Source organism: Squalius cephalus (assembly GCF_949319135.1).
Source record: "Squalius cephalus genome assembly, chromosome: 1".
Lineage (NCBI taxonomy): Eukaryota > Metazoa > Chordata > Actinopteri > Cypriniformes > Leuciscidae > Squalius > Squalius cephalus.
Genome location: NC_137122.1, coordinates 63637289 through 63658515, shown reverse-complemented (window position 1 = coordinate 63658515; position 21227 = coordinate 63637289). Strand labels below are relative to the sequence as shown.

General features: G+C 35.6%; 1 protein-coding gene across 1 annotated transcript in view; it reads right to left on the bottom strand.

The window, feature by feature from the left end:
- ern1 (endoplasmic reticulum to nucleus signaling 1) overlaps positions 1–21227 on the bottom strand; it is a 41204-nt gene that overhangs the window by 18160 nt on the left and 1817 nt on the right. Inside the window, exons 2-11 of the mRNA XM_079892218.1 lie at positions 16226–16346; positions 12041–12074; positions 9633–9705; positions 9335–9407; positions 6415–6537; positions 5345–5446; positions 5005–5266; positions 2149–2227; positions 1683–1848; positions 643–758 (exon numbers count right to left, since the gene is read on the bottom strand). Coding sequence (XP_079748344.1) covers positions 643–758; positions 1683–1848; positions 2149–2227; positions 5005–5266; positions 5345–5446; positions 6415–6537; positions 9335–9407; positions 9633–9705; positions 12041–12074; positions 16226–16346 — 1149 coding nt within the window. The remainder of the gene's footprint in view (positions 1–642; positions 759–1682; positions 1849–2148; positions 2228–5004; positions 5267–5344; positions 5447–6414; positions 6538–9334; positions 9408–9632; positions 9706–12040; positions 12075–16225; positions 16347–21227) is intronic.

Below are 21227 nucleotides of genomic sequence, written 5' to 3'. Positions count from 1 at the left end.
CCAGGTCATTTATAAGTCTTTATTAGGCATATCCCCGCCTTATCTCAGCTCCCTGGTAACCTTAGCAACATCCACCCGTAGTATGCGCTCTAGCAGGCATATTTCATTGGCCGTCCCCAAATCTTACACTTCTTCTGGCCGCCATTCCTTCCAGTTCTCTGCTGCCAATGACTGGAATGAATTGCAAAAATCCTTGAAGCTAGAGCTTCCTACTTCTCTCACTAACTTTAAGCATCAGCTGTCAAAGCTGTTTATTGATCACTGCTCCTGTTTATAGCCCTTTTATTTCCGTTTATTGTGCACTTCAGTATTTTTATTTGTAATTCCTTGTTTGCATTTTCATATTTCCAATGTTAATTTCGTGTAAATGTGCAATTTATTTCGCTACTATGGCCTATTTATTGTCCTACTTTCTTAATTATATTGTATTTTGTACTATATTTGCTCTTTGTATATGGATTGGTTTATTGATTGTATGTTTATTTATTTCTATGTGTAACTCTGTGTTGTTTTCGTCGCACTGTTTTGCTTTGTCTTGGCCAGGTCGCAGTTGTAAATGATGATTTTACCTGGTTAAACAAAGGTTAAATAAAAAAATTAATTAAAAAAAGCCAGCGGGATGTGATGTCGTTCTCACTGTACCTCTTCAATGGTCTTCTCTGTGGCCGGAGGGATGATGTTGACGTGCTGGCGAGGGATGTTCTCCGGGAACTTCTCCAGGATCTTGTTATGAGCGTCAGGTGGCGTCTCGTGGTGACCTGAGCGAGAGAAACATATCATACCTTATTAAAAGTAGAGCGCGAGAAAAGTGGGAAGATACTTATTAACAATTATGAGTAAACAATTATATATACTTATATTACAAAACACAAATTGTATGCATTTAGTAGTGCTGGGCAACGATTAATAACATCCAAAATAAAAGTTTGTGTTTACATAATATATGTGTGTGTATTTTGTATAATTATTTTGTATATATAAATACAAACACATGCATGTCTATATTTAAGAAATATTTGCATGTATATACTGTATATTTATTTATATATAATTTACATTATATTTTTATAATGTATGACATTTTTCAAATATTTTATATATAAATAACACATTTTTCTTAAATATATGAATGCATGTGTGTCAAGTCAAGTCACTTTTATTTATACAGCGCTTTTTACACTACAGATTGTTCAGCTTTACAGAGATATCAGGAAAATAATGCAACAAAGTTTGTTTCCAGAAGAAAATGTCCAGCTTAAGTAAGTTCAGTGATGGTAAAAAAGTTATTAATTTAGTTTATTTATATATATATATATCCACTCTGGAGAAAACCAGCTCAGTTCAGTTCTCATATAATGGTGTCTCAATAATATTGTTGAATATTAAATTAAATGTTAAATTCAATGCCCAATATATGTGTGTATAAATACAATGTGTGTATTTATGTATACACAATACACACACATATATTATGCAAACACACACTTTTATTTTGGATGCGATTATTTATTGCCCAGCACTAGTTTTTAGCAAACAGATCCCTTTTGCACTCGCACTTTTCCCTACAACATGAAGATGCATTGTGACTTTGTTACTGTAAAGTTTGTTCAACACAAGCACAGCGTCTCCACTAGAGGGCGTGATGGACACACACACACACACATCTCTGCTGGAGTGTGTACCTATCAGCAGCAGAGAGTTCCTCATGAAGTTGATGCGGTTCCTCTCTCTCAGCGCTGCGCTGAACTTCACTGTTGTGCTGGGAGTGATCACACACTCCTGCTCATCTTCCACGCTCGAGTCCTGGTTACTGGGACCCTCCAGCATGGGAAACGTCCTGCCACGGGGCTGAAACACACACACACACACACTTGTTATGAGCATGCATGCACTAGAACAGCACTAGGGACTTTTCAGACCTAAATAAAAATGTCACAATCTGTATTTAAAACAAAACCAAAACAACAACACCTATTACTGCAGCACATACTGTAAATATGTTTTCAATAAGTAATTGAAATTCCATTTTAGAATTGCATTTTAATTAATTTAATAAATAATAGACAGAAATAAGTCGCATTGAAATAAGTCACATAGTCCCACAAACGTATGAGGAAACACATATTTGAGGTTTTTAATTGCACTCACCACAACAGTGACTCCATCATGCACCAGTGAGGGAGAGGCGTACAGACCAGTGGAGTGTTTCCCTACATATAATGTGGACCTGTCAGAACAACAGCCAAAAACAGTGAATTACTCAGAGCTTGTTTTCCAAAGTTACATTCTCTGCCTGTAAATAGCTTATCAAGGAACTGCTAGGTTTTATACAATGGCTAATCTTTATTTATCCATGCACTAATACTGCATACTGAAAGTCTTTAGGATGATGATGACAACACTCCCAGAGAGAGATCTATATAGTACAGAGTGAAGTTTGAGCTTACTCCAGATACTGTAATATGCACTATATGGACAGAAGTATCGGGACGCACGTCTTAAAGTCCCCCTGTGGTGAAAATCATGTTTTTAATGTTGTTTATGTGTCTATGTGGTGTTTTTAATGTGCTTTAAGACAAACTCATGTGTAAATTCATAAGTCGACAGCATTGCTGAGTATTTCCTCCTTAAAACTGCAGTGAACCAAAGACAGTCTCAAAAACACTGAAATCGCTGGTGTTTCTGACGTCACAAACTACCTTGTAACCAATCAGATCAACGTGTGATCGTCAACCAGTGGATCTCTGAGCTGAGTGAGTGAGTGGAGGCGGGGCTCATTTACATATTCATAGAACCATGCATACTAAATGAGGCAAGGGTGTCGAGTTACATTCAAGCTAGTTTAAGGCATGAAGATTTTTTTTCAAGGAAAAAAGGTTTAAATATGTCATTTTGGTGATCAAAGATGATAAAATTATTGACTACAGGGGGACTTTAATGATTGAATGCAGGTGTTTTGATCAGACCCATTGCCACAGGTGTAGATAATCAAGCACCTTTCCAAAGATTTGTGAAGAAATTGGTCATTCTGAAGAGCTCATTGATTTCAAGCCTGGTACTGTGAAAGGATGCGACCTGTACAATAAGTCAGTCTTGAAATTTCAGTCAACTGTAAGTGGTATTATCGAAAAGTGGAAGTGTTTAGGAATGCAAAAGACCACATAAAGCCACAGAGCGAACCGGTCAATGAGTGCTGAGATGCATAGTGCGTAAAAATTGCAAGCGCTCTGCTGATTCCACAGGGGGGGGGGGGGTTGTAAGACTTTTGCACAGTACTGTATATATACAGTACCAGTCAAAAGTTTGGAAACATTACTATTTTTAATGTTTTTGAAAGAAGTCTCTTATGCTCATCAAGCCTGCAGTTAAAAAAAACAAAACAAAAAAACCCCCAGTAATATTATGAAATATTATTACAATTTAAAATAATGGTTCTCTTTTTTAATATATTTTAAAATGTAATTTATTTTTGTGATGCAAAGCTGAATTTTCATCAGCAAGTACTCCAGTCTTTGGTGTCTTATGATCCTTCAGAAATCATTCTAATATGCTGATTTGATACTCAGTTATTATCAATGATGGAAACAGTTGTGCTGTTTAATATATTTTTTTGGAATACTTTTTTCAGGATTCATTGATGAGTAAAACGTTAACAGCATTTATTCATAAAAACAGCATTTATTCAAAATAAAAACATTTCTAACAATATAAATCGTTACCATCACCTTTTATCAATTTAAGGCATCCTTGTTGAATTAAAGTACTAATTTATTAAAAAAAAAATAGTTATTGTTCCCAAACTTTTTGAACGGTAGTGTATATTGTTACAAAAGATTTATATTCTAAATAAATACAGTTCTTTTTAACTTTTTATTCATCAAATAATCCTGAAAAAAGTATCTCAGGTTATAAAAAAAATATTAAGCAGCACAACTGTTTCCAACATTGATCATAAATCAGCATATTAGAATGATTTCTGAAGGATCATAAGACACCAAAGACTGGAGCACTTGCTGATGAAAATTCAGCTTTGCATCACAAAAATAAATTACATTTTAAAGTATATTAAAAAAGAGAACCATTATTTTAAATTGTAATAATATTTCATAATATTACTGTTTTTTTTTTTTTTTTAACTGCAGGCTTGATGAGCATAAGAGACTTCTTTCAAAAACATTAAAAATAGTAATGTTTCCAAACTTTTGACTGGTACTGTATAGAGAGAGAGAGAGAGAGAGAGAGAGAGAGAGAGAGAGAGAGAGAGAGAGAGAGAGAGAGAGAGAGAGAGATCTGCTTTAAACAGTGTACCCCAAAGAGGGTTTCTGCTCAAAGCTAGGGATGGATTGATAGCATTTCTTCATGTCAGATACAGACAATGCAATCTTGAGTATCTGCTAATGCTGATGCTAATCTGATCAAATAAATAAATGAAATAAGTGTGAGTGTAGACCTCTTACTGAAACAAATTGTGTATCGAGAGCATTCTTAAAATCTTATGAACAATACATTTGCGATTTGTGTATTACTACTTCATACTACACTTTCCAGAATCAGTTCTTCCCCACTTCTTAAGAGACAGACAGGATGTGGCTTAGATATCGGAGACGCAGCATGCAAGTCAAATCATGTCAGCTCAGCAAGAGCCAAATTGGAGTAAAATGTGGTTTCGCAAGTAAACATTAAAAGAAAATCGAGAGGTTGCATGACATTGTCGATTAGGTTAAAACTATTCGGTTACTCTTTATTTTAAGGTGTCATTGTTACAGTGTAATTATATATTTAAGTACTGAGTAATATTAATTAACTACAGGGTTAGGGTTTGGATGAGGGTTAGTTGAATGTAATTATGCACAATTTACTGTAATTACTACGATAGGTACATGTAACGTATGTAACAAGGACACTGTAAAATAAAGTGTAACCACATATTATTGTGGAAATGAAGCAAATAAAAATAACCCTGTGTAGGCATACAGAAAAACATAGTACTTGATCTTATCTTACAGGAGTTTATCTTTGGTTTTCTTCTCGCGGGGAAACGGATACGTCCACTGTGTGATGCGGCCCACCTCTCCTGACATGAAGGTGAGATAACGCAGAGTTTCGACGGCCACGTTGGTGTGTGTGACCTTGCGAAGGCCCTCGCGCTGCCAGATGTAGATGGCCACCACTGGAGAGTTATAGTTCTGGACCCACTGCACGTCCCCGGACTCACTGTCCACCGTCACCACCAGCCCGTCCCCGTTGGACACGAAGTGGGCCATGTCTGGAAGAACACAGGAGAAACAGTGTAATGTGGAAGAGATCTGAAAGGGTTTCCAGACTGCCACTGACGGATCCTCACTGTATTTGGTGTCGTCGTCTGGAAGGGTGTAGGCGTAGTCGGAGTAAGTGGCGTTCCAGCGAAGCTCTCGGCTCTTGGTGTCGTACATCGTGATCGTGTATTCTGAGGAACAACACAATCAGTGGATCAGCAAAGCACAAATCTTTGGGCCCGATCATACACTCGACTCAATGCAAGTGTGTTTTTGCTAGTTTCAGCCCGACGCACTTTTCATTTTCACGTCCTCTAAAACTCTAACTCTTACTTATCTTATACTTTATATATTTAACTGTTAATACTATAGTCAGAACATGATCAACAAGGACACTGTAAAATAGTGTTTCCACTTCACACACTGTTTATATGTACTACCCCACATTTTGCAATCTGATTCACATATTCGTTTACATGTGCATTACATGAACAAATGTGCAGTCGCCTGTCCTGTTCCTGGATCAACATATTTAGTTCCTGTCTGAGATTTAGTCATAATTTAAAGATGGTTATTATTACTCCTCTATTCACAATAGACTATATTTTAATCAGTAAATATTCTGAAATATGAAATGCAATATACAGCATATAAATCATTATTTATTTGTGCACTGATTCAAATGTTTATTTAGTGTCTTAAAGCATCCTTAAGCACAACAATAATGTTTGTTTATCTTTCAAATCAATTCAATACCCTGATTAAAACTTTTAACAGTTGTAATGAGGGCCACTTTAAACAATTGTAATCTGAAAAAATGTATGCCGTCACTTGTCAGTATTAGGGGTGTAACAATATATCGCAATACAAAAATGCAAAAATATGTATCGTGGATAGTGACAATATGTATTATGTATAGTTCACCCAAAATTAAAATTACTGAGAATTTTTTTTTTAGTTTTCAGAGTTTTAGTGTCAGTACTACATTAAATTGCTATATATAATGTTGAATATAATGTATAATAATACAATATTTGTGGGTCCTGATAATGCCAAATGTTACCAGTAAAAAGTGGCCTACATTATTTTAAATATATCTAGTCAGAGAAAGAGCGCAAGCATATTCAGGTACAGGTACATGTACAGGTCCAGGTCTCACCTGTGCGTCCGAGGTACAGCAGAGATGAAGATGGACAGAACATCTCAGCGTAAGAGGAGGTCAGCGTTTGCTGTTTCTCACCGGTCAGCAGATCCACAACATACCACACGTCCTGCTTCTTACCTACACACACACACACACACACACACATCTCATGCTCAAACCTTCATATACTTCATACAGTTATTCATGTTTCAAATTCAATTCAAGATCAGCTCTATGTGCAGCATCTGTCATTCAACCAGTCAGATTATCTTTGATAATCAAAATTACATTATTTTTTCCCCAGTGAAAATAATTTCTTCATGCCTTAAACTAGCTTGAATGTAACTCTACACCCTTGCCTCATTTAGTATACACGGTTCTATGAATATGCAAATGAGCCCCGCCTCCACTCACTCACACTCACAATGAACTAAATAAATAACTTCTTTTTTTTTTTTTTTTTACAACAGAAATGAACCATCACTGAAGCTGGACTGTGACACTATTTACTTCTAGAAACAAACTTTGTTGCATTATTTTCCTGATATCTCTGTAAAGCTGCTTTGAAACAATCTGTACTGTAAAAAGCGCTATATAAATAAAGGTGACTTGACTTTACTGCAGAAAATGCTGGCAAGTGGAAATATTGCTTCAATTCATAAAAATATGTTTAAACTAGAAATTAATTCAGAAACGGTGATTTCAAAGCGTGTTTTTGAGACTGTCTTTGGTTCACTGCAGTTTTAAGGAGAAAATACTCAGCAATGGTGTCGACTTATGAATTTACACATGGTTTGTCAAAAAAAAAAAAAAAAAGACATATGAACAACATTAAAAGCTTGATTTTCACCACAACGGGACTTTCTATCACACTAGCCTCATGTTAACATGTAAAATACCTTTGAAAACGTTTATTCTGGTGCATGTCTTGATTATTATCTTTTGTGTTAATCAACAGCATGTCACAAATGCTATATATAAAGATCAACTATACTGATCCTTTAAAGAATGGAGTTGGAAAAATTAGATGGCTTGATGACATCGTCTGAAAGGGAAAGTTCATAATTTTCATAATTTTGCACCAATGAACAACAAAGGCAAGAATAAAACACAATAAATTTACAAGAACTGCTCAATAAAATGGAAAGATATGTGGTAATTTACATATTCAGTGCATGCTTTTCCCATGTGCTCGTTCTTTTCCCCCCGTTTCATTTATCCCTTTATCATCTTAGAGATCAAAAGTCCAAAGATAACTGATGCATCATGGGTAAATGTTCTTGGTCAGGATGTGTAAACACACATCAGCACGTCAGATCAAACACACCACATGTTTATCTCAGGAAAGAAGTGTGGTTTTGAGTCAAACAGAGCTATTTCCTGTGATATTCAACAATATATGAGACAACTTCAACGCTAATGTTTGAACCATTAATAAATCTAATTAGGAGAGATTAACAAGTAACGGGATTAAGATACTGCCTGATTTAATCAGTGTTTGGCCTGCTTCTTTGGGCTGGGTGCGTGTCATTATAGATGTCTCTGTGCCTTGTGATTACGCACTCTCTGTGGTTTAGAAAGGGTGGCACAGAGAGACGTCTTATTGTGGTGTTTGCAGTGAGATTATGAAGCAATCCCACAGTGCCCACCCATCCACAGGGAGGCCGTTAGGAGAGACCAGTTCCTCAAACGTGTGACACTCCTGCTAGTCATGTAGAATCAACATTTAAAGTCCCCATGTAGTCAATCATTTTATCCCTCTTTGATCACCAAAATAACATATTGAAACCTTTTTTCCTTTGAATGTAACTCGACACCCTTGCCTCATTTAGTATATATGCGGTTCTATGAATATGCAAATGAGCCCCGCCTCCACTCACTCAGCTCAGAGATCCACTGGTTGACGATCACACGTTGATCTGATTGGTTACAAGGTAGTTTGTGACGTCAGAAACACCAGCGATTTCAAAGCGTGTTTTTGAGACTGTCTTTGGTTCACTGCAGTTTTAAAGTAGTTCACTTCAGAATTAAAATCTCCTGATAATTTACTCTCCTCCATGTCATCCAAGATGTTCATGTCTTTCTTTCTTCAGTCGATAAGAAATTAAGGTTTTTAAGGAAAACGTTCCAGGATTTTTTTTCCATTTTGTGACTTCAATGGGGTCCAACGGGTTGAAGGTCCAAATGTGAGTTTCAGTGCAGCTTCAAAGTCTCGACACGATCCCAGCCGAGGAATAAGAGTCTTATCTAGACAAACCATCTGACATTTTATAAAATAAATAAACATTTATATACTTTTTAACCACAAATGCTCGTCTTGCACGTCCACGGCGTCACGCATTACATAATCAGGTTGAAGGGTCACACGTGTTCCGGTTTAAAAATCAAATTTTCTGTGTTCTTCAAAATCAAAAAACTTCAAAATCGTTCGACATCTTTGTTTTACCTTTTATTTCTTTTATTTTTGTTTTGATTTGGTTTTTGAAACTGACATTTGGACCTTCAACCGGTTGGACCCCATTGAAGACACTATATGGAGAAAAATCCTGGAACGTTTTCCTCAAAAACCTTCATTTCTTTTCGACTGAAGAAAGAAAGACATGAACATCTTGGATGATGTGGCGGAGAGTAAATTATCAGGACATTTTAATTCTGAAGTGAACTAATCCTTTAAGGAGAAAACACTCAGCAATGCTGTCGACTTATGAATTTACACATGGTTTGTCTTAAAGCATATCAAAAACACCACATAAACAACATTAAAAGCTTGATTTTCACCACAGGGGGACTTTAATATCCAGTGATTAATATCTCTAGTCCTAACTACAAGCTATAGTAAAAGTAATGCTTGACTTAGCAAATACCAGTGATAAAACCAAACTGAACTTAGGTTGAGCATAGGCTCAGAATAAGAGTAACAGGAGGAGTCTCTCACCCATGTATAAGATGCCATCAGAACTGCGGCAGGGCGACGCCTGGACCAGCTCAGGAATGGTGAACGGCAGTTTCTGCAACACACACACACACATATTACATAGGATAAGCAACGTTTTCTTTCAGCAAAAGCAGTCTACTCATTTAGTGTGGGTGCTACTATTGCTACTGACCTCAGATGTCTCACTTTTAAAATGATATTGCTCATTTCTAAAACTTATCATTACTAAAAATATCACCGCTTGCTTCCAGAGAAAGAGGAAGTCCTTCAAGAGAAACGGAAAGAAGTTGTCTCTCACCGTCAGACCCTCGTTGTTCTTTCCTCCGAGAGAGTACAGACTGCCATCATTGGGGTCCGGGAGGAACGCAGGCCTGTGAAACAAACACTTTTCATATCAGATAGGATTTATATCCTGTAAAAAAAAACTGTATCTGTATCTACTAGATATAATGCATGAACAAATGATTTGTATGAATGATGTTATTTATGATATATTCTGTATAGGGATGCACCGATATGAACATTTTGGCTGTTACCGATAACCGATAATTCTTTATATTTGAAAGCCGATAACCGATAATTCTTTATATTTGAAAGCCGATAACCGATATATATTTATATTTGAAAGCCGATAACCGATGATTCTTTATATTTGAAAGGCGATAACCGATGATTCTTTATATTTGAAAGCTGATAACCGATATATATTTATATTTGAAAGCCGATAACCGATGATTCTTTATATTTGAAAGGCGATAACCGATGATTCTTTATATTTGAAAGCCGATAACCGATATATATTTATATTTGAAAGCTGATAACCGATGATTCTTTATATTTGAAAGCCGATAACCGATGATTCTTTAGATTTGAAAGCCGATAACCGATATATATTTATATTTGAAAGCCGATAACTGATGATTCTTTATATTTGAAAGCCGATAACCGATGATTCTTTATCTTTGAAAGCCGATAACCGATATATATTTATATTTGAAAGCCGATAACCGATGATTCTTTATATTTGAAAGGCGATAACCGATGATTCTTTATATTTGAAAGCCGATAACCGATATATATTTATATTTGAAAGCTGATAACCAATATATATTTATATTTGAAAGCTGATAACCAATATATATTTATATTTGAAAGCTGATCACCGATGATTCTTTATATTTGAAAGGAGATAACTGATGATTCTTTATATTTGAAAGCCGATAACCGATAATTCTTTATATTTGAAAGGCGATAATCGATATATATTTATATTTGAAAGCTGATAACCGATGATTCTTTATATTTGAAAGGCGATAACCGATAATTCTTTATATTTGAAAGGCGATAACCGATAATTCTTTATATTTGAAAGGCGATAACCGATATATATTTATATTTGAAAGCCGATAACCGATATATATTGTCCGATAAATCTAAATATTAATTTTTAAACAGTCTTTGAGAGCCTGATTATAAGAACCAAAGTCTCACCATTAAAATCCATGTCCCAAACACACAATTATGACAAAGTGATGTTCTCATTATAATTTTATGTAGCCGATATTACAGACTTGCACGGCACATGTTGCACATTACTGTATTTTCCTTTCAATCATATTTCAAGCAATTCAAAACCATCATGTTGAACAGTGCGCATTGGAAGTGTCTAAGTAATCCATTAATTATCTCCTTTAAAGGGATAGTTCACTTTGAAATAAAATTTTGGTATGTTTTAGCTTACCTCAAGGGCATCCAAGATGTAGGTGTCTTTTTTTCCGCAGTAGTTTCAATTTTGATATTTTTAGGTCAAACCGTTCTTGTCTGTCAGTCATTTAATGCGGGTCTGTGGTCACTGTCTCAAAGAGCATGCACAGAGTCCAAATTAAACAATTCCCCATCGTCCAAATTAAACAATTCCCCATCGTAAGTACACATTGATGGCCTAAGACACAAAACGAGCGGTTTGTGTGAGAAAACGAACAGTATTTATATCGTTTTTACCTCTTATAACACAGCCACGTCCAAGTGATCTGAGGGCGCGGGCGCTTCCTGGTGTGTGACGTGTACGCAGACTGGTGCATAGATATATACACTAGATGTTGCCTTAAAGACATTCGTTCCAATGAACTGCCGTAGCCAAGGCGACATCTAGTGTATATATCTATGCACCAGTCTGCGTACACGTCACACACCAGGATGCGCGCGCGCCCTCAGATCACTTGGACGTGGCTGTGTATAAGAGGTAAAAACGATATAAATACTGTTCGTTTTCTCACACAAACCGCTCGTTTCGTGTCTGACCACAGACCTGCATTATATGACTGACAGACAAGAACGGTTTGACCTAAAAATATCAAAATTGAAACTACTGCGGAAAAAAAGACACCTACATCTTGGATGCCCTTGAGGTAAGCTAAAACATACCAAAATTTTATTTCAAAGTGAACTATCCCTTTAATATATCAAAATTTTCTTATCGGGTCGATAACGATGACATTAAAAAACAACAAATATCGGCCGATACCGATATGGTGGCCGATATATCGTGCATCCCAAATTTTGCATAAAGCTAATTTTAATGAAAGACTCAGATTGGTCTCTATAAACTGTCATTGTATGGACAAGAACTGTGTAAAAAATACAGGTTTGGAGGATTATAATGATCCACATGCACAACCGCTCAGGTATAGGTGAAAGAAAGCTTACTCTGACACGTGCGTCGGGACTTGCAAAACAGGATCTGCATTGGGAATGAGAGACATTTCAGTTAAGAGATATAAACTTTATCACAGGCAAATGAAGGGATGAGCAAACATGAAGACAATACAACGCAAGCAAACTAAGTGTTGGGTGTCAAACCAAACAGAGATTACCAGAGAAGACCTTCATATAAACAACAATTCTATTTTATTATCACATATTTTAGAAAGTAATGAAACCCATCAAATAACACAAATGGAAAAATGACAAGGCTCTGGAATCACAGTCTAGTTCTACTCTCAAACAACTTCACAATGTGTGCATCGTCAAACCTCATTGGTTTAAATCAGCCAATGGCCACCCAGTAAAAAACAAACAAAAAAACAAACAAACCTGTATGTGTTGACCACTAGATATAACGCATGAACAAGTGATTGGTAAAAATGATTGATATAGAGCTCAAGTGATACAGGTGTGTGCATATTAACTATTTTACAGTAGCTATGTTTCCATCCACCTATTTTTATGCGCATTTTGGGATATCGCGTTAAAAACGCCATATGGAAATGCAAAGATGCGCATAAATTGTGCATAAAACCTTACGTGCTCAACTGAGGCGGATAAATGTTTTATCCGATAAGACGTGCATAAACTACGATCATGGAAACACATTTACTGAACAAATCTCTTGATGCACAACAAAAAACTCATCAGAGGCTGTGATTGGATAACTGGAGTAGCCAGCGGACCAATGGCATCGCAGCATCTCAAAATGTTGGTTTGGTGGTTCAGAAAGTTTAATTCCCTCCAGAAGCGTCTCACACGATTGTGTTCCCGAACACCGGCATCCGAACGCAAGAGAACATGACAGCGTTTATTGCGTTTTATTCGTCATTTACGATGGAGGAAAAAAGAGCCAGTTTCTTCCTTGATTGCAGCAACTTCTGTTTTTATTACAGATATTTTGTGCCAATTTCCAAGGAAGTGCTGATTTTGTTCTCTTGAACACATGAGAAGGAAACACTACTTTTATGCGATATTCCAATTTTGTGTGTAAGTTAAACTTAAGGATATACCGATATATCGGTAACATATCGGTATCAATAAAAAAAATGTTGTCCGATATCTGAAAGCCGATAAATAATGGGTTATTTCCTTCAGCTGAGACACTTCAGATGCGCAACTGTTCAACATGATGGTTTTGAATTGCTTGAAATATGATTGAAAATAGAGTAAAGTGCAACAGTCTGTCATATCGGCTACATAAAATTATAATGAGAACATCATTACAATTGTGTGTTTGGGACATGTATTTTAATAGTGAGACTTTGGTTTTTGTAATCAGACTCTCAAAAATTATATAAAAACTTGGATTTAGATTTATCGGCCAATATATCGGTTATCGGCTTTCAAATATAAAGAATTATCGGTTATCGGACAAAATTTTCATATCGGTGCATCCCTAGTTAAACTCGAACCTTTGGATGGAAACACAGCTACAGACTTCAAATATCGTTAAATCAAATTACATTTTTGGAGCAAAAACTCTCCAATTTATGAAACAGACGAAACAGTAAAAATAAAACTCCTGGATGCTGATTGGTCAGTGCCGATTTCTAATGCTAACATAGTAACCTTTAGTAAAACGATCAAGGTCTTGAATGTCTTATTCCTGTGTGTTGGCAATATAAAAGTGTCGGTTACACTTTATTTTAAGGTGTCATTGTTACAGTGTAATTATATATTTAAGTACTGAGTAATATTAATTAACTACATGTACTTACTATAGGATTAGGATAGGATTAGGGTTTGGTTGAGGGTTAGTTGCATGTAATTATACATAATTTACTGTTATTATTTTGGTACATGTAGTGTAAGTATATAAGTACATGTAACAAATGTAACAAGGACATTGTAAAATAAAGTGTAACCAAAGTGTCTAGCACTCATGTGAGAGCTGGACCACAATGACAACGCACTTAAACACAGACTATCAGGTCCGACTGCACACTGTGTGTGTTTGTGTGTGTGTGTGTGTGTGTGTGTGTGTAGAGCAACGGCCTGCGTGTTTGACTGGCTCAGCCTGTGCATCAGGTTTCTGAGAGACAGCAGGAGGATCAAATGCATGTGAATATCGAAAAGTAGGGCCAGTAATGGAAGATTCCACTCAATGCATGTTAATAAACACCGCAGAACATGCATTAAACCTTCATGTGCTGTTTTTCAGAGAAAGCTCAAGAGGAAATGAGCTGCACAGACGTGCCTGGCCTTGATGACACACAGTTTGTGCACGGAGTTTCAAAATATTATTGCGTAAGGAAACCTGCTATCATTCCAGCTGCATGCTGGGAAAAACCAGAATACCACCTCGTGTCATAAATGCAGTGAAAACACTTGCTTAATGCTTTTAATATTTCCCTCGACAGATATAACAATTAAAATAGCAAGTCAAAGTGAAAACTGCTTAAGTTCGCCAAATTCTTCATCGTATATGAATGGAAAAGTGAATTTCTTAGTTGTTGTGAATGTTTTTTTAATACACTTTCTTGCATTCACTAAATGGTTCTGTAATGTGTCAGAACGCTTTTAAAGTACAAATATTGCATTTTGTCTTTAAATTAATATGAGGTCCTATATAAAATAATTTGGAAAAGTATTGTGTAAAATAGTTTAAAGTGTTAGTTCACCAAAAAATAAAAAAATCTGTCATTTTTTTTCCAAACCCTTAAGACTTCTGTTCATCTTCAGAACACAAATAAAAATATTCTTTTAATGTTTTTTTTCCACAAGAGATCGTAAAAGTAATCCATATGAATCAAATGCTTTACTCAAGTTTTTGAAGAGAAGCGATTTATATATATGATGAACAACAGATTGAATGTATGCTCTTATTCACTTTGATCAGCACACACACATAGATCTTTAAATGTGGTCAAACACAGAAGCTCAACCGTGCGTTACATGCAAAAACAAACCATAACTGGTTTTTGTGGAAGCTTAGGTGTGTTTGTGTGAGACGCGAGAGCAAACCTCACTGCTCTATGTGTGACTGTCAATCAATGTTTATACATATATATATATATATATATATATATATATATGATCAAAAGCCTAAATTTAATCAGTTCATCATATAAAGTGATCGTGTCTCTTCAGAAAACTTGGATTAAACTGCTCGATTCATACGGATTACTTTTACAATGTCTTCTTAATATGTGAAAGTTTTGGTTGCATGAGACTTTCAGTGGAGAGACAGAAATCTCCCAGGTTTCAATTAAGAAAAAAAATCTTCATTTATGTTTGGAAGAAGAACAAAAGTCTTATGGGTTTGGAAAGACACAAGTACGTTTTCACCAATCAATGCGCTTTAAGCTGAAAACCTTTGATTAGACCTTCCATAATACTTTAAAAGTATAATAAACTGGTGTGTGTTTCTCTTCACAGTAAAATCATATTCTGATTTACATATCCTGGTTGTTTTCTTTATTTTACAAAAGCACAATGTTTTGTCAGTGTTCACAAATAAAAAAAACAGACCTTTTACCGTTTCGAATGAAGTCTTACTCATATCTGTGTGACCATAAATGACGGAGTACTTTAAGTTGTTTCCACTGTTATAATGTGCTTTCTTAGCGCATCTGCCATTGTCACCGCATGTTAATGAACTCTCACGCTCAAAGAAAACAGCACAGGCATGGCCTTTAAGTCAAAGACGTTGAGAAACACTGATAACAGTTTTACACTCCTGCAAACAACAGTGTGTTTCACTTTCACTACTTTCACTGTGATCTGAACTCAGTGCTGTCTGTAACCTTTTCACTCTACTAAAGCATAAAAATACCATAATATGTTTGCATATATTGAGGAAACATAAGTTCAATTACTCGTTTCTCTGAAAAACACTTCTACAGCCGGTTATTTTACTGTGAAATGTGCGATTCCAGGCTGGAATGTTTGTTATTGTTTTGGCCTGTGATATTGAACGTTGCCAATTTGCACATTTTCGTCGTCCATTGCGCTCGTTCCTGTTGCGTGAGCTCAAACCGCCGACCCGTGTGAGCGTCGAGTCTGTGGAGGCGGGGAAATAACGATCTCCGATATTGTGAATTTGGAGTGCAGTACCTATTTCCACCACTAGTTGTTAATCTTACAGACTGCACCTTTAAAACTAAAGCGTATGATTATGCGTACCTTCTTTCAGGGTCCACTTGATGGTTCCAGATCTCTTGCTGACGGCGTGAAGGTTCCCGTCCAGCGTGGACACGAAGAGCAGACTCTCGGGCACTGACACCGTATTGCTGATGCAGGAGCCCTGCACACACACACACACACACCATCACTTTTCTTATTCTTTACAACTTTCTTAAAAACAGTAGTGGCCAAAAGTGATGTCTGGCCTAGGAGATTGACATCTTCACCCAAATATTACTAAACATCTGTTGAAGATTTTGTAAGCATATTGCGTAGATGTGCTTGAAGTCAATGGTTTTATTTGTGGTGATAATGCATTAAAACATCATTTTTGGCCAGGCTGTCATACAAAGAGTTATGAACACATGCAAAAAAAAAACACAATTTTGGAGAGAACCAATGGAATATTAATAACTCATTATGCATGAGTTTTTGTAGTTTATGTGCATTTTTTTTTTTGCATAGCAGAATAAAACCTGTAGCTGTAGTTTGCCTTTTTTGTTTAGTGTTAAGTTTAGTGTTTTGTTCTTCTCTCATATTTAAAATATTTTACAAAATAGAAAATATTTTCCTCATATTTTCATGGTTTAATCAAACTTGTAAGGGTCATTAAAAACAAATATCACTTTTGGCCACTGTAGATTGTAGAAATACTTCTCAAATATGTGTAAGTAAATGTGTTTTGAACCGTTTTACATCAGAGCCTGTCGGATTCACAACATGTGTGGCCGGACATATTTTTTTCACAAAGAGAAAACATGAATAAAAAGGAAGTAAACACTCTAACCCACAGTAATCTAGTAAGTCTGGGAATCACAGTTTCTCATAGACCAGATAACACCACTTATAAATACAGTATAAAGTGAACATGACACTGTAAACTAAAGGCATTTAACACAGGCTATACTTATATAAGATCATCTGGCAGCTGGATTTTATGAAGTTTGCTGGTATTAAAACGACAATTATCGGCTGATGTTGATCATTAAAAATGTCTGCCTTGGAAACAGATCAGTCGACCACTACTTCTGTGTATTCAACCATCTGAAGCCTAAAATAAACATGATTTGGCTGAAAACATACTATACTTCTGCTGGATGTCCGATGAAAGAAAGCACTAAAAACTCTGAGAGAACTGGAGAAAACACAAGGAACTGAACATCTGACTAATTAAAGCTGGGGATTAAAAATGATTACCGGTTTGACGATAAACTACTATGAAACTCATGACATTTATTGTTTTTGTATTTTAATTTACTGCGATGTGAAAAACTGGCAGGGTGAGTTATGAATCATTAATCATTAAAAAAATTCACTCAAATTGATTAAACATTTTTAAATAGACTTCAGCAATTAACATTTTGTCAGAACCTCTAGTAAATTAGGCTACATGTTATTTTTAGGGAATGCACGATATATATCGGCCACCATATCGGTATGGGCCGATATCGGTTAATTTTTAATGTTATCGTTATCGGCCCGATAAGAAAAATTGGACGATATCTTTAAACCGATAAATAATGTATTATTTCCTTCAGCTGAGACACTTCAGATGCGCACTGTTCAACATGACGGATTTGAATTGCTTGAAATATGATTGAAAATCCCTTCAAAAAAAGAAAATACAGTAAAGTGCAACATGTGCATGTGACATATCGGCTACATAAAATTATAATGAGAACATCATTATAATTGTGTGTTTGGGACATGGATTTTAATGATGAGACTTTTGTTTTTGTAATCAGGTTAAAATTATATGAAAATTTATCAGATTTATCGGCCAATATATCGGTTATCGGCTTTCAAATATAAGAATTATCGGTTATCGGTATCGGCCAAAATTTTCATATCGGCGCATCCCTACATTAAGTATTATTGTTTTTGAATTTTTATTTACTGCGATGTGAAAAACTAGCAGTAGGGGTGGGTTATGAATCATTCATTAAAAAAATTTTTTTTTTTTTTTTAAATAATTAACTCAAATTGACATTCAGCAATTAACATTTTGTCGAAACCTCTAGTAAATTACATGTTATTTTTAGGGAATGCACGATATATCGGCCACCATATCGGTATCGGCCGATATCGGTCCATTTTTAATGTTATCGTTATCGGCCCCGATAAGAAAATTTGTCCAATATATTAAAGCCGATAAATAATGTGTTATTTCCTTCAGCTGAGACGCTTCAGATGCGCGCTGTTCAACATGATGGCTTTGAATTGCTTGAAATATGATTGAAAATCACTTCAAAAAAGGAAAATACAGTAAAGTGCAACATGTGCATGTGACATATCGGCTACATAAAATTATAATGAGAACATCATTATAATTGTGTGTTTGGGACATGGATTTTAATGATGAGACTTTTGTTTTTGTAATCAGGTTAAAATTATATGAAAATTTATCAGATTTATCGGCCAATATATCGGTTATCGGCTTTCAAATATAAAGAATGATCGGTTATCGGTATCGGCCAAAATTTTCATATCGGCGCATCCCTACATTAAGTATTATTGTTTTTGTATTTTTATTTACTGCGATGTGAAAAACTAGCAGTAGGGGTGGGTTATGAATCATTCATTAAAAAAAATTTTTTTTTTTTTTTAAATAATTAACTCAAATTGACATTCAGCAATTAACATTTTGTCGAAACCTCTAGTAAATTACATGTTATTTTTAGGGAATGCACGATATATCGGCCACCATATCGGTATTGGCCGATATCGGTCCATTTTTAATGTCATCGTTATCGGCCCCGATAAGAAAATTTGGCCGATATATTAAAGCCGATAAATAAAGTATTATTTCCTTCAGCTGAGACACTTCAGATGCGCACTGTTCAACTTGATGGATTTGAATTGCTTGAAATATGATTGAAATCACTTCAAAAAAGGAAAATACAGTAAAGTGCAACGGTCTGTCATATCGGCTACGGCCACATAAAATTATAATGAGAACATAATAATAATTGTGTTTGGGACATGGATTTTAATGATGACACATTTTTTTTGTAATCAGGTTAAAATTAAATGAAAATTTTGATTTAGATTTATCGGCCAATATATCGGTTATCGGATTTCAAATATAAAGAATTATCGGTTATCGGTATCGGCCAAAATTTTCATATCGGCACATCCCTACATTAAGTATTATTGTATTTTGTATTTTTATTTACTGCGATGTGAAAAACTGGCAGTAGGAGTGGGTTATGAATCATTTATTCAAATAATTTTATTTTTTTTAAATAATTAACTCAAATTGACGTCAGCAATTAACATTTTGTCAGAACCTTGTTCTTTAATTCGTGGGAGAATCGTGATCTCTATTTGAAACAAAACAATCGGGATTCTCCATTTCCCCAGAATCGTGCAGCTTTAATTTGAGCAGAAACTTTTATCCAAAAGCGACACACATTGCACTGAAATTGTGATGAAAGTTATACATTTTTATCAGTTAATGAATCAAATCCATGACACTGGCATTGCTAGCACCGTGAATAACCAACAATCTCTTTCCCTTTTTCTTTTTAAAAGTGTAACTTGAATCCAAAAGTTGCTTCAAACAACACCCAGTATTTGTAGATTTTAAAAGAAATGCTTGAAACGAGGAGAGAAACGCACAGTGATCACTCCAGGCCTGAAGCTAAACCTGACCTCAAGACAGACAGTTGTTCAATAAACACACAACCCGTTCACCTAGAGAAACTAGTCTGACTCTGGTGTGGCTTTCATTAAACAAAGAGACTTCGTACACACACACACACACACACACACACACACACACACACACTACACATTGTACTGGACCACGTGCTGATAATGTGTTTTAGTGGCTTGAACCTGACGGTTAGCGAGAGCAAACATTGCACAGCTGTGAGATCTCTCACGACCTCACATGGACTCGATCACCATCGAAACAGAGCCACACACACTCTTGGTTTCAGGAGAGAGCAGAACACATCTGCTGAAACACTGTTACACACACACAATCATAATCATCACACTGCAAACGTTCCTTCAGAGTTACTTTAGCATGACATGAAAACAAACTCAACGGGACACGATGTGCTTCAATCCTCAGTGTCGTCTACTTATTATAACGCACTTCATGAATAAATATAGTTCGGCATTAGGTCACAGGTTAGGCTCCGCCCACAAAAGCAAAACACATGGTCTATAAAAACTAAAATGAACTATCAAGTGTGAATACACACTTATTTGTGTATTAAAGTGTGTGATTAGCAGGTCCACCCAATCTCTCTCACACTTCCACATCCTCTTTCTCCAACGGCGCAGCAGAAGAGGGAAATATCACACACTATTTTAATAAAGATTGCAACATGTGCATTTATTAAATATATATTTAATGTTATGGTTATCGGCCCGATAAGAAAATTTGTCCGATATATTAAAGCCGATAAATAATGTTTTATTTCCTTCAGCTGAGACGCTTCAGATGCGCACTGTTCACCATGATGGATTTGAATTGCTTGAAATATGATTGAAAATCACTTCGAGAACGGAAAATACAGTAAAGTGTGTAATATCGGCTACATAAAATTATAATAAAAACATTATAATTGTGTGTTTGGGACATGGATTTTAATGGTGAGACTTTTGTTTTTGTAATGAGGCTCTCAAAAGATATATCAGAATTTGGATTTAGATTTATCGGCCGATATATCGGTTATCGGCTTTCAAATATAAAGAGTTATCGGTTATCGGTTTCGGACAAAATTTTCATATCGGTGCATCCCTAATAAAAATAATAGTCATTGCAGATTATTTGGGTCTATAACAACAGCTGACAGAGTGTATAATGAGTGTATAATGCATAAAATGTACAACACACATTTATTTTATCAGCACAACCGCTCTATTGTAGTATTACTCCGGTAATTTAGGATGTTAGCACTACTTGTTTTGTTCTCTCCAATGAATTATTCTCATTTGAAAGTAAGTTAGATAAAAGTGTCTGCACAGTTAGTGAATGTATACTTAT